Genomic DNA, 13200 nt, shown 5'->3' on the forward strand with positions numbered 1-13200 from the left:
TAGGATAAAATCGACAATGCGAGTTTGATGATATGTTTGCGTTTAATTCTATATATTTTTAAATGCTACTACCTCCGATCCATAATAAGTGTTGCATTTTTGAACTAACCCTGTTCAAACTGCGACATTTGTTTTGGATCAGAGAAAGTATAATTTTGACTGAACCGTCGAAATTGAGATTCATTTTCACCATTGGAGCCCCCGCGACGAACTTTTCAAAATTGGATCTTATTTGCATATGGTTTGATGAAGTTTCTTTCAAAAGCAACTTTAGTACTACGGCAAGCAACTTCAGTGCTATGGGAAGCAACTCCATGTTAGGTTTGCGTCCCATGACACTAGTTTTTCTAATGCTCTTCCAAGTTGGCCACAATGATTGCCAAGTGATAATGTTTACTGTAAGTTGCCTACAATGACCAGCGAGTAGCCTAACATCATGCTTATTTGCTTACAATACCTTTTGGTACGGTAAACAACTTAGTTTCAAAGATAGGCAAACTTAGCAACACCAATGGACTACTTTCAATGTACCATAGGCAACTAAAATAGTATTGACAGGCAACTAAGCACCATTGGTAGGCAAGTTTTGAGGTACGCAACTTACGAACAACGATAGGCAACTTTCACAGTATTGCAGCCAACTCGTTAGCAAATGGTAGGTAGCTCCATAGTGTTCGTAGGCAGCATAAGAAAACATTGACATGCAGCTTCACAAATATTGTAGGCAACTAATTAGCAAAGTTAGAAAATTGAGCATCAAGAGTAGACAACTAATTACAAATAGCAGGGAACTGAGCATCAGTGATAGGCAACTTCATTGTACTGTAGGCAACAAAGCAGCAATGGTAGGCAAGTTGGGAGAATGTTAGCCAAATTTACGGGTACACATAGTGCAGCGAAGTTGCTTTTATGTAGCACTAAATTTGTCTCATGTGGCATAAAAGTTGCTTTTTAAAAAAAGTCAGAACATACCCATATGGGATTTCAAAGAGCTCGACCTGAGAAACCTAACAGTGAAAATTGGTCGAAATTCTAATGCTCGGTTCAAAAGTTATGACTTTTTGATAATAATTATCCTAACGCTGAGTCTGGACATCCATAATGAGGCCTGAATTGGATTTGGTACCCCCGAAATTTCAATTCAGTTGTTTGGCATGCACACAAAAACAACGGTCCAGAGCTAAAGCGAATAGAACCCCGAAATCGTTTGCACTCCGGTTACTTGTAATCTTGATTGAGATGTATGTTGAAATCTTATGCTCTAGAATTATCTACCAAGATACTTATGAGATATAAAAGAGAATATGAAAGTCATCCTACATATATCTGAACATTTACACATAATAATACACACAAGAAGTCAGCTTTGTCCATTTGTGCTTCACATAATCGAGGATATATAAATGTTTCCTAAGTCCCGAGAAAAATCTATAAGCAAAAAATCTATATAATGAAAAAATTCCAGTTCACGTAAGTGTAATTTATAATAAAATTTGAGGACAACAAACAAATTCGAATCCTAATATAAAAGAAAACTATGTGACTTTTGTAGTACTAATGATATGTGATTAACTTTGCTAGGTGTTATATAACATACCACTAAGTATATATGGTCAAAACTATATCAATGGACACAGACACACATTTAATAGCACATATTTCATCTTTCTGAAACAATGACGAGCTTTGTTTGAGATAATTCAGATTTAATTAAAATCATAATGCTTAAAAAATTATAAGTAATTTTGGTATCTATTCGATGAGTCAAATATTAACAATATTTGTATAACATCATATCATAATGGACTTTCGTTTGCCTATATTAACATAATATTAAGAATAATTTTAAGTTGGTTTTAAGTTGGTTAGTTTTAATGATCTCATAGGGAAGGGTCAACGCACTCGAGAAGCCAATCCGAAGCTTCGATGAAATCAAAACAGGATATGTTGCAACACCTAAAATTAGGACAAAGTTTGACTCGCTTGCAGAAGCCTTTGAGTTTTGCAACTTGTATTCTTGTGAGTTCAGTTTTGGAATTAGATACGACCAATGTAGGAGGAATGCACATAAATGTAAAGCCGTCCAAGAATTAGTTTGCGGTTGCATGATGAGTATAAATATATGGGTTTCTATATTCTTCTAATATAAGAGCATCATTATCTACGTAATTGATTTAATCCTATTATCCACGCCGATAAAGATTTATTTTGTTTTCTTAGGGGAAACCGAAAAAGAAACACAAAACCATCATGTTGCAATTGCACAACTATAATCAAACTACATTGCATATCAGACCATGTTTGGTGTATACATGAATTTAGACACCAACTATCCGCATCATGCGGTGAGAAGTTGCATTGGCCATCACACAGGAATATCAACACACACACACACATCAAAGACATTGTGAAGCATATGAGGAGCAATAATATTGGCTAAGTAAGGTTTTTTGTGTTATCACAAGCTTCTTTGGCTCAACGGCGAATGTACCATTCAACAAGAGGTCACTCTGTTATCTATGCAAATGAATGAACAAAGAGTAGTCAGACGAAGATGTGAAGAAAACAGTGGAGCTCTTCTCAAAACTGAAGAAAAAAGAGCCAATGCTTGACAACAGTGCTTTGGTGGACAATGGTAGCAAGATAAGTTGCACTGATGTGGACAAATGGCAAGAGTCGATACCAATACAGACAGCTTGGCGATGCTAATACTTTTGACACAACATATCACACCAACCAGCATGCCTTCCATTTGGGTTGTTTGTCGGTGTGAACCATCACTTCCGGATTACTCTCTCTGTTCCAAAATGCAGGGCATATTTTGTTTTCTGAAAGTCAAACATGCCCATGTTTGAGCAAGTTTATAAAAAAAATCAACATTCACAATACATATTTAGCATCATTAGCTGCCTCATGAAGTGTGCTATTTTATTTATTTAATAATTTATTCTATAAATATGATCAAATATATACTTGTTTGATTTTTGAAAAACAAAATATGCACTACATTTTGGAACAGATGAAGTATACTCAAGAATTTGTGTCATTTTAGTTATTGGTCCTTTAGAATTCGGTAATGTTAAAAATCTAAGGTCAGATTTTTAACCATGGAAAATCAAATGTTTTTTTATAGCCAATTTAGTTGTCATGTGGATGATAATTTCTTTTACCAAGCATGGCAAATCCGGGCAAGAAATTGAACATGGCAAGGATTTGTCATGCTTGCTAAAGAAAATTTGCATCCTAGTGGCAATTAAATTTCCCATAAAAACGATCGATTTTCCATGCTCAAAAATCCAACATTCGACTTGAAGTGAAATCCTTAAAAATTTGATATTTTTTGACAAAGTGGATTTTATTGACTTAAAATGAAGTAGCAAGAGGATATAAACACAATAAGCACACACCCGACCTCTGCATAGATAAGATGCACACAGATCAGAACTATGTGTGAGCGAGAAAAATCATGCCCACAAATAGCAAAATCATATAAGACCTAAACTATGTGTGAGCGAGAAAAAAAAGCAATCAGATCCGCAATGGTAAACTATATCAATGATCATATCTACACCAACCATATCATGACACCAGCTGAACGACAATATTCTTCAACAACAAAGCCTTCAGAAAGGGAGCATCAGTCTAGCGTCGCCGTCACCGAATCCCACCACCCAAGGCTAGAATTTAGATTTTCACTCCGAAGAACCAGTCCGAGCATATATCCGAGAAATGCCTTCAAGAAGGTAACGACGTAAAAACATCACCATTGACATGTATAACCAAAAGGATCAGACCTAGGACCCATAGCTCGAGACTAAGTACTCGAGTAGCACCACCCCCTAAGTCAATCATGTGTTGTCGCTGCCACTTTTCCATGATCTCAACAGCTACATCAGATGCGACCACCGCCACAACACAACCATTCCACTGCGTCAAGTCATCATTTGCATCTCACCATCAAAGTCAACCATCGGATCTGGAGAGAGGAACCCTCATGAAGACCTTTCGATGGCCACTGTATAGGCGGATCTTGCGGGAGCCAAACTATGCTGGCGATCCTCTAGAGGAGGCTGTTGGCATGTGACTACCAAATCCCTCCTGGGCACCCCCAATGGCAATGGAGGACATGATCCATCGGAGAATATGCAAGTGGAAACTCCATGGGGTGATGATCGATCCATCAGAAAACATGCAAGTGAAATTCCATGAGGTAAGGATCAACAACTAAGGGCAACTCCAACGCGCCAACGCAAATGAACATGGATTTGATCCACTTTTTTTCCATTTGGGTTGTAGGGGCGACGTTCGGCCCCATCCGCGTTTTACTGGTAAGTGCTCCCAACCGGCCGACGCATTTTGTTCGCTCGGCCGGTATGCGTCGGCCGGTTGGGAGCACTGACCAACAAAATACGGTTCCACAATTTTTGCATACAGATCTATACATTTCCCAAAGTTTAAATCACATAGTTTACAATGAAATAAAAATCTCATAGTTTACAAACCAATGAAATTTAAATTCTCATAAATACTTTGAAAAGAAAAGAGTTGATACATCTATTGGTTGCCAAGGTGAGTCCACATATGCTCAACAAAATAATTTTGGAGTTGAATGTGAGTTGCCCAATCACACATTTTATGATGAAATTGGATGAACTGTGCAAACATTGTCGGTCCTCCATGATCACGCACAATATTTATCCTGAAATTTAAACCCTTGGTCGAAGATTTGGTCCTCACGCTCATCCTACTCGATCATATTGTGCATGATCACACAAACACTCATCACCTCCAACAACTTCTTGGTGCTCCAAGTTCTAGCATGACACCGAATGATGGCCCTTAGCGATTAAAGCATACCAAATGCATGCTCCACATCCTTCCTAGCACTCTCATGTGCTTGAGCAAACCTAGCCCTCTTATCGCTTACTGGATTGGAGATTGTCTTCACAAGAGTTGTCCACTCAGGGTAGATACCATCAGCTAGGTGGTATCCCTTGTTGTAGTGGTTGCCATTGATCTTAAAGTTGACTTATGGGCAGTTGCCTTCTACAAGCCTCCCGAACACCAGAGAGCGTTGAAGCACGTTGATGTCATTGTGAGAACCAGCCATGCCAAAAAAGTGCCAAATCCAGAGATCTTGTGAAAAAGCCACAACCTCAAGTATGACAGTGCAATCTTTGACATGCCCCCCATACTGCCCCTACCAAGTAGATGGAAAATTCTTCCACTTTCAGTGCATACAATCTATGCTACCAAGCATCCTTGAAAAGCCCCTAACTGCATTGGTCGGCGACAACCGGGTTGTATCCACAACATTTGGCTCTCTCGAGGTACTCCGGGCCAAACACTGCTACCACATCCTTGCAAAACTTGTGCATTGATGCAAGGCATGTGGAGTCACTCATGCGGACATACTCATCAACAAGGTCACCGGGAATTCCGTATGCAAGCATCCGAATATCATCAGTGCATCTATGATAAGAGGAGAAGCCAACCTTTCCAAGAGCACCCTCCTTGCATACGAAATAATCATCAGACGCCATCACTCCCTCCCGAATATGGTTGAACACATGTCTAGCCATCCGGAAGTGGCGCCAAAATAGCCCGAGATTGAAGAGTGGGGACGTGCACTGAAAGTAATCGGTGAAGAGTAGGCAATGGCCGCTCTCTCTGTTGCGATTCAACGTCGTAAAATGGCCCCGGATCGATCCCCTAAACCTCAGCCACCGCCTAGCAATGTGGTCATTGACAACTATAGTCGCAACCACAAAATCCTCATCGTCCCATGAACACGTGAAGTTGTTGAAAAAGAACTCATCCCCACTATCCATTGTACCTTGTGGGCGAAACGCTGGACACCTTACATGCATGGTGGAGAAGCTGATTGGTGAAGAGCCTCGCACCTCTCCCTGTATAGGTAGCAGGCATGTCGAAGTGGAGGTGGTCGTGGAGCGAGGCCGGCAGTGGCGGAGGCGAAGGGGTGGTGTGGCCACGGAGGTGCTACGACGGCGGCGAAAAGAGGCCACCAATGCCGGCAAGAGCGGCCATCGGGTGCGGCGTGGAGTTGGGGTAGTGTGTGGATGCGGGCGGCGGCTTGGGCAACGTCCAACCGGCCGGAAGTGATCCGTGGCTGGGAGGGTGGGGTGCCTGGGTGTCGCGTCTGTGGATGAGGGGGGGGGGAGAATGGCCGATGTGCCACCGACGGACGGGTCAGAGGAGGACAAGGGCAAGCGCCGCGCACGTCCGCGCCGATGCAAACCCAGCCCAAATTTGGGCCGGAAATGGGTCGCCGACGGACAAAAAATAGACGCGCGTCCGTTTGTGTCGGCGCATTGGGACACAGTTTTTGCCCGTTTCGATCCAAACAGACGCGCGGGGACTAAATGTGTCGGTGTGTTGGAGTTGCCCTAATTTTCTCCATATTTACATAGTAAAACTATATAGTTTTCGAGAAATGTAACGAGCGAACGTTCGATTTTTGTTAACAGATCCGAACGAGTGTGGATGTCGTTCGATCCTGATTTCGTGGCCACGATTATCGCTGGTTCGTTGTGCATGCGATTTCCTTTTTTTCGAGGGGCTTGTGCGTGCGATTCGGGGCAACGTGCGATTATAGAGGTAAATAGCAAAGCGAAAAAATGTGCAAGAACTGGGATTCGATCCCAGGTCCCTAGGCCATTAATGGAGATGAATACCTGTTCATTAGCCAATCCACGAGCATGCTTTAGTTGTCAATAACTTAGGATAAAATGCTTTTTGACCGCAAGACTAAATTCTACTCCCTCCATTCCAAATTACTTGTCACAAGTATGGATCTATCTAGATGTATTTTAATTTTAGATACATCCATTTCTGCGACGAGTAATTTGGAACGGAGGGAGTATACTTTAAGAGCAGCTAAGCGTTTGCCTGAGCTCTCTTTGTCATTGTTTTGTATCTATCTATCTATCTACCATGCCTAAAGTTCAATGATTTTTTTAGAAAAACAAATGATATCATGCCTAACTTCCAAATTGTACGATGCCTAACAAGAAATTGTACTCACGAGTTAGTGTCTCAATTTTTGTCCGCGTGCCATTCCAATTGGTGTATACTGGCTTCAATCTTGCGTTTCATAAAGAGAGATCAGTTTTTTTGATGATATGCCGGTGTTTGTGACAACAGAAGTGATGGCTAGTCGTTAAGTTTTTGTGTAAATAGCATGACACACACCATGGACGTGATAATTTACTCACAAACATCACGATAACTTTGATACGGGGATTCTTTTTATTGAAAACGCTCTTGGTAACTTATATATAAACAAGATGGTAATATATGTACCACAGACCTGATAACTTAGATACAAATATCACAATAACTTTGATGAGGGAGACTTCTTGGAAAACATACCGCATATATCTTGTGTGTAAAATAGCATGGTAATATACATACTGCAGATATCATAACTTAGATACAAACACCGCGTAACTATTTGTCTGGGAAAATTGTTGTTGAAGACGCACCCGTGATAATTTCTGTATAAATAGTATGGTAATATACACACAACATACCTGATAACTTAGGTACAAGCATCGTGATAACTTTGACCCGGGGAAACAAGGTTGTTGAAACCCTGGTAAATTTTGTGACAAATATCAGGGCATTATATGCACCACTGACCTGATAACTTAGGTATAAACACCACGATAACTTTTCGTCTTGGGAAAAAAGTTGTTGAAGACGCACCCGTGATAACTTCTTTATAAATAACATGGTAATATACACACAACATACCTGATAACTTAGATACAAACATCATGATAACTTTGACCCGGGGAAACAATGTTGTTGGAAACATAACCCCGGTAAAAATTTGTGGCAAATAACAGTGCATTATATGCATTGTAGGCGTGATAGTTTAGGTACAAACACCACGATAAATTTTTGTCTGGGGAAAGAGGGGTGCGGGGATTTGTTGAAAAACATATTGCCGGTACTTTGTGTGCAAATAACATGATATTATACACACAATAAAGTTGACAACTCACTACAAACCCCACGGTAACTTTTGGCCCCAGGATAAAAGTTTGTTGAAAACATACCCTGATAACTTGTGAGTAAATAACATGGTAATATACATACAACAGAGTCGATAACTTACTTAATCAAGACGTGGTAACTTTTTGACCAGGGAAAAATGTTGTTAAAAAATACCTCCCAATAACTCATGTGTAAACAACATGATAATACACGCACATGAGAGCTGATAACTCATATACAAATATCGCAGTAATTTTTTGACCGAGGGAAATGAAAATTGTTGAAAAACATACCGCGATAACTTTTGTGCAGCATGGTAATATACACAACAAAGCTGATAACTCACTGCAAACATCATAATCACTTTTTGACCCTGAGAAAAAAGTTTGTTGAAAAAATACCCCGAAAACTTTTGTGTAAATGACACGGTAACTTATGTATGACATACGTGATAACTTACGTAGACCAGATGTGGTAACCTTTTTGTCCGAAAAAAGTTATCAGAACATATCAACATGGGATCTAATTTCGAAGATCTCGTCGAGACAATTTTTTTTGTGAAGACGATTTTTCAATCGGAGCGACGGTTTGAGCTACAAAACATTTTTGAAGTTTGAAAAAAGAAAGAATATAGGATGACATCAGCTTTTCGTCCTTTAGTACATATATGCATGTAATTAGAGGGAGGAGTGCACGTAAAAGTAAAATTAATCATTTTAATACATGCATGTATATAATTAGAGTGATGTAAGGATCGTTCTTGCCTATTGCTAAAATCCGAACGTTTGGTAGTTATAAAAGTCCATTTTCGAAAAATGTAACTGAACTAAAGAAAATGAAAGACACAAATAACTCAAAAAAGTATGCAAGTCTAAATATTTTATAACTAGGATGACGTGTTCAAACTAGCTAAAAGGGTGTTTGTTTCCAGAGACTTATTAGTCTAGGGACTTAAATAAGTCCCTATAAGTCTCATCTAAATCAAACATGAGGGACTTATAGAGACTTAAAATGGGCATTTGGGACTTATGAAATAAGACTCTCAAGGAGAAATTTATAGGGACTTATAGTTGCAATATGGTCTTATAGAAACTTATAAGTCTCGGGAACCAAACAGATAAGGACTTTGGACTTATAAGTTGAATAGAGGATCAAAATGTGTAGGCGACGCTGAACTATATCTTCCATAACCTCATGTCAGAACGATGAGTCCGTGGTGCATGACCCCTCGCTGGCAGTCATCGCCACCGACGCGGCCGCGCCACCGTGTTTAGCGAGGTCCTCCTTGAGGAGGGCGATCTCGTGGCACACCTCCACCATGGTGGGTCGCAGCAGCGGCGAGTGCTCGGTGCACGCGACCCCGAGGTCGATCAGCTGGACCACGACGTCGTCCCCTTGCACCGTCGAGAACATCGCGTCTGCCAGCCATGGCTGCGCAACGACGGCGACGATGTCATGCTGGTGGTGCCGCTGCCGCCTGACCCATTCGTGCAGCGTGAGCCCCTCCTGGAAGAGCACGTCAGTCGGCCGCTTCCCGGTGATCAGCTCCAGCAGCAGCACCCCGAAGCTGTACACGTCGCCTTCCGTCGAAGGGTGGCCTCCCAGTCCATACTCTGCAACCACGCGAGCAAGAAGAACGCCATGAAAATGTTAGAGAAGAACGCCGGCCACATCACACATGCATTTGTTTCTGTTAATTTGACTGTGAATTTACCTGGTGCGATGTACCCCACGGAGCCTTGCAACAATCCGGTGATGGAGTTGCACGGATCGGCGGAGCCGGTGATGCCATCGTGGTCGTCACCGTCGGCGTCCTTGACCAGCCGCGCGATGCCGAAGTCGGCCACGACGGCCGTCATGTCGTCGTCGAGGAGCACATTGCTGGGCTTGAGGTCGCAGTGCACGACGCGGACGGGCGCGTAGTGGTGCAGGTACGCGAGCCCCTCGGCGACGTTGCCGGCGATGGCGACCAGCCGCGCGAGGTCCATGCCGCGGCCGGGGCGGCCGTCGCGCGGGTAGAGCCGGCTCTCGAGGCTGCCGTTGCTCATCAGTGGGAGCACCAGCGCGTGGAAGTCCGGCTGGCTGCACGTGGTGACCACGCGCACCAGGTTCCGGTGCCGCGTCCGCCGCAGCACGTCGCACTCGCGCTTGAAGCTCCGGGAGACCTCGCCGCCTCCGGTCTTCGGGTCGAGCACCTTGACGGCGACGCGCGTGCCGTCGCGGAGCGTCCCTTCGTGGACGCGCCCGAACCGCCCGGCGCCGATGAGGCTCGACTGCTCGAACCCGCCCGTCGCCTCAGAGAGCTCGCGGTGCGAGATCCTCGGGTGGTCGCCCCTCTCGATCGGCTCGTCGCCGCCGTACGAAAGCAGCGTGGATCGCCGCCCGTCTCGTCCCACGCTCGCGCTCGCCGTCGTCCTCGCCACCGCGCGGCACGCGGCGAGCCCAATGATAGCCACCGTGAAGCTCGCGACCGTGACGGCAACGGGCACCACCACCCGCCGGTTGTGGAGCACTGTGCGCTTCGCGCCGCCGCACCTAGCCAACACAGACGCCATCGACGCCGTTCGCGCGCACAGCCCTGCGTCGTCGAGGAACGCGTCCGCCGGGAACCCCGCGAAGGCCCCGCCGCTCGGCACCTCGCCGGAGAAGCCGTTGTAGGAAAAGTTAGCAAGCCGCAGCGACGCCATATTCTCCAAGGACCGAGGCAGGTCCCCCGTGAGGCCATTGCAGGACACGTCGAGGACCTGCAAGAGCTGGAGCGAGCCGAGGGTCTCCGGCAAGCCGCCTCCGAGCGCGTTGGCGGAGACGTCGAGGTACTCGAGCGTGACGCAGCCGCCGAGCTCCGGCGGCATCGTGCCCGAGAGCCGGTTAGACGACAGGTTGAGCACCTGCAGCTTATCCATCTCGCCGATGGTCGACGGGATCGCGCCGGACAGCAGGTTGCTAGAGAGGTTGAGGTAGAACAACGCGCTCAGCTCCGACAAGCCTGCCGGGATCACGCCTCGGAGCATGTTGTGTGAGAGATCGAGCTTCAGCAGGTTGACGCACTGCACGATGCTCGGAGGAATGGCGCCGGCGAGCTGGTTCTGCGAAAGATCGAGGAGCCCGAGCCGCTGGAACGAGCCGAGGGACGGCGGGATGTCGCCGGAGAGCAGGTTGTTTGAGAGGTGCAGCCGCTCGAGCCGCTGCAAGCGCGATAAGCCCGGCGGGATGGAGCCGTTGAGGAGGTTATGGGAGAGGTTGAGGGTGGTGAGGTTGGCGAGGTCGGAGAGGTTCGCCGGGATCGGGCCGAAGATGCTGTTGAACTCGAGGTGGAGCTGCCTGAGGCCGGGGGAGAGGCGACCGACGACCGGCGGGATCGTGCCGGGGAGGTCGTTCCCGGCGACGCCGAGCTCCCTCAGGCCGGTGCAGTTGGTAAGCGAGGCGAAGAACGGCTGGAGGTCGGTGTTGTTCCGCGGGCTCCTGAAGTAGTTGAACGACAGGTACAGAAGCTCGAGGTTCCTCATGCCGCCGAACATGCCGTCGGACGGCAGCTCGCCGCCGAGGAAGTTCGACTCCAGCAGCAGCCATCGGAGCTTCGTCGAATTGGCCAGCGCTGGCGGGATGCCGCCGACGAGGTTGTTGGACCACAGCACGAGGAACGTCAGGTTGGGGAGAAGGCAGTCGGGCCGGATGGGGATCTCGCCGTCGAGATTGTTGGACGACATGTCAATGTACTGCAGGGCGGAGAGGTTGCAGAAGATGGCCGCCGGGATGGGCCCGGAGAGGTTGTTCGCGCCGAGGTTGAGGTATTCCAGGCTCCGGACACGCGTGAGCTCCAGCGGAATCGAGCCCTGGAACTGGTTGTCGGCGAGGCTGAGCTGCTTCAGCCGGGAGAGCTTCCCGAGCGCCCGCGGCACCGGCCCGGCGAAGGCGTTCCCGGAGAGATCGAGGGAGCTGAGCCTCGAGAGGTTGCCGAGCTCCGGCGGGACCGTCCCGGCGAGCGTGTTCGACGAAACGTCGAGGAACTTGAGGCGGGAGAGGCTGCCGAGCTCCGGCGGCACGCTGCCGGCGAAGAGGTTGCCCGAGAGGTTGAGCACCCTGAGGTGCGAGAGGTTGCCGAGCGCGGAAGAGAGCTCGCCGGAGAGCTTCTGCTCTCTCAGCACCAACTGCACGACACGCCGCGTCACCGGGTCGCAGGCGACGCCCGTCCAGTTGCAGGCGTCCGGGGAGCCGCCCCAGCCGGCGAGCACTCCCTTCGGGTCGTCGGACACGGCGGACTTGAAGGCCAAAAGGGCGGAGCTGTCGCCCTCCTCCGACAAGCCGCGAACGCTGGCCACTGGAGCTGGGCTTGCCCCGTGGAAGAGGAAGAGGAAGAAGCTGAGGAACGTGGACACGAGGACCTTGGTAGTCGGCGTGGCCGCCATGAGAGCTCGTGCGTGGCGCTGGCACTGCTGGGGATATAGCTAGGCACGTAGCTGGAGCTCAAGCTCACATCGAGCTAGGCGAATGGAATGGCTTGGTGATAGCAACGTCTGCTGCACAGCGCGGGGTTTTAAAGGACGGGGAGGAAGATGGATCGCCGGCGTCCTGCCTAACTGCCGTCGAGCGGCGGCCGTCAATCGCACATTGCACTGGCGGCAAGCAAGGCTTTTGACTCGGCGTACGTACGTGACGCGCGGCGCGGCGTCAGTGGGTGCGTGCATGCCTGGCTGAAACGTGGGGCCGGGCCTCGCGGTTTGGATACGATCGATCGGACGCGACTAATTAGCGTCTCAAAGGCTAATTAAGGTTTGGAGGAGTAGGGGGAGACCAAAAACTTTGCTGGCTTTTACCCGAGCCTCGTGTTTGTGGTGTCGACTGTCATTATTCTGGAGAATATGGTCTTTTTGTTCTTCGAAAAAGAGCTAGGTTGCACCTATCCGTTCATGCGCACATCCTTTTTCTTTTTTGTAAAAGATCTTAAATCCATTATAGGGACATCTCTAAACCCCCTCCCCATTCCCCTAAAACTTTATTTTTCAGCAAACCCCCCTCCCTCTGTAAACTTTTATAGGACACTTTTAGATCATTCTTACAGAAGGAGTAACTCATAACTCGGCAAACAAACTTCTTTGCCGATCCTTCCATCCTTTTGCATACATACTCCATTTCAACTCGATATTAACACAATGTGCCAATTCAAAACTTGATAGTAAT

The 13200-nt window shown here is 46.9% G+C and overlaps 1 protein-coding gene across 1 annotated transcript; it reads right to left on the minus strand.

The window, feature by feature from the left end:
* Positions 1-9056: 9056 nt before the first annotated feature.
* Positions 9057-12599, minus strand: LOC125525531 (uncharacterized). The gene is made up of 2 exons (XM_048690536.2): positions 9737-12599; positions 9057-9635 (listed from the first exon to the last, which is right to left on the minus strand). Exons 1-2 carry the CDS (start codon positions 12426-12428, stop codon positions 9220-9222), a joined length of 3108 nt encoding a protein of 1035 aa, XP_048546493.1. The 5' UTR covers positions 12429-12599; the 3' UTR covers positions 9057-9219.
* Between the last annotated feature and the right edge of the window lie 601 nt (positions 12600-13200).

The sequence above is a fragment of the Triticum urartu genome, chromosome 7A, assembly GCF_056163025.1.
Source record: "Triticum urartu cultivar PI428250 chromosome 7A, HENAU_Tu73, whole genome shotgun sequence".
NCBI lineage: Eukaryota > Viridiplantae > Streptophyta > Magnoliopsida > Poales > Poaceae > Triticum > Triticum urartu.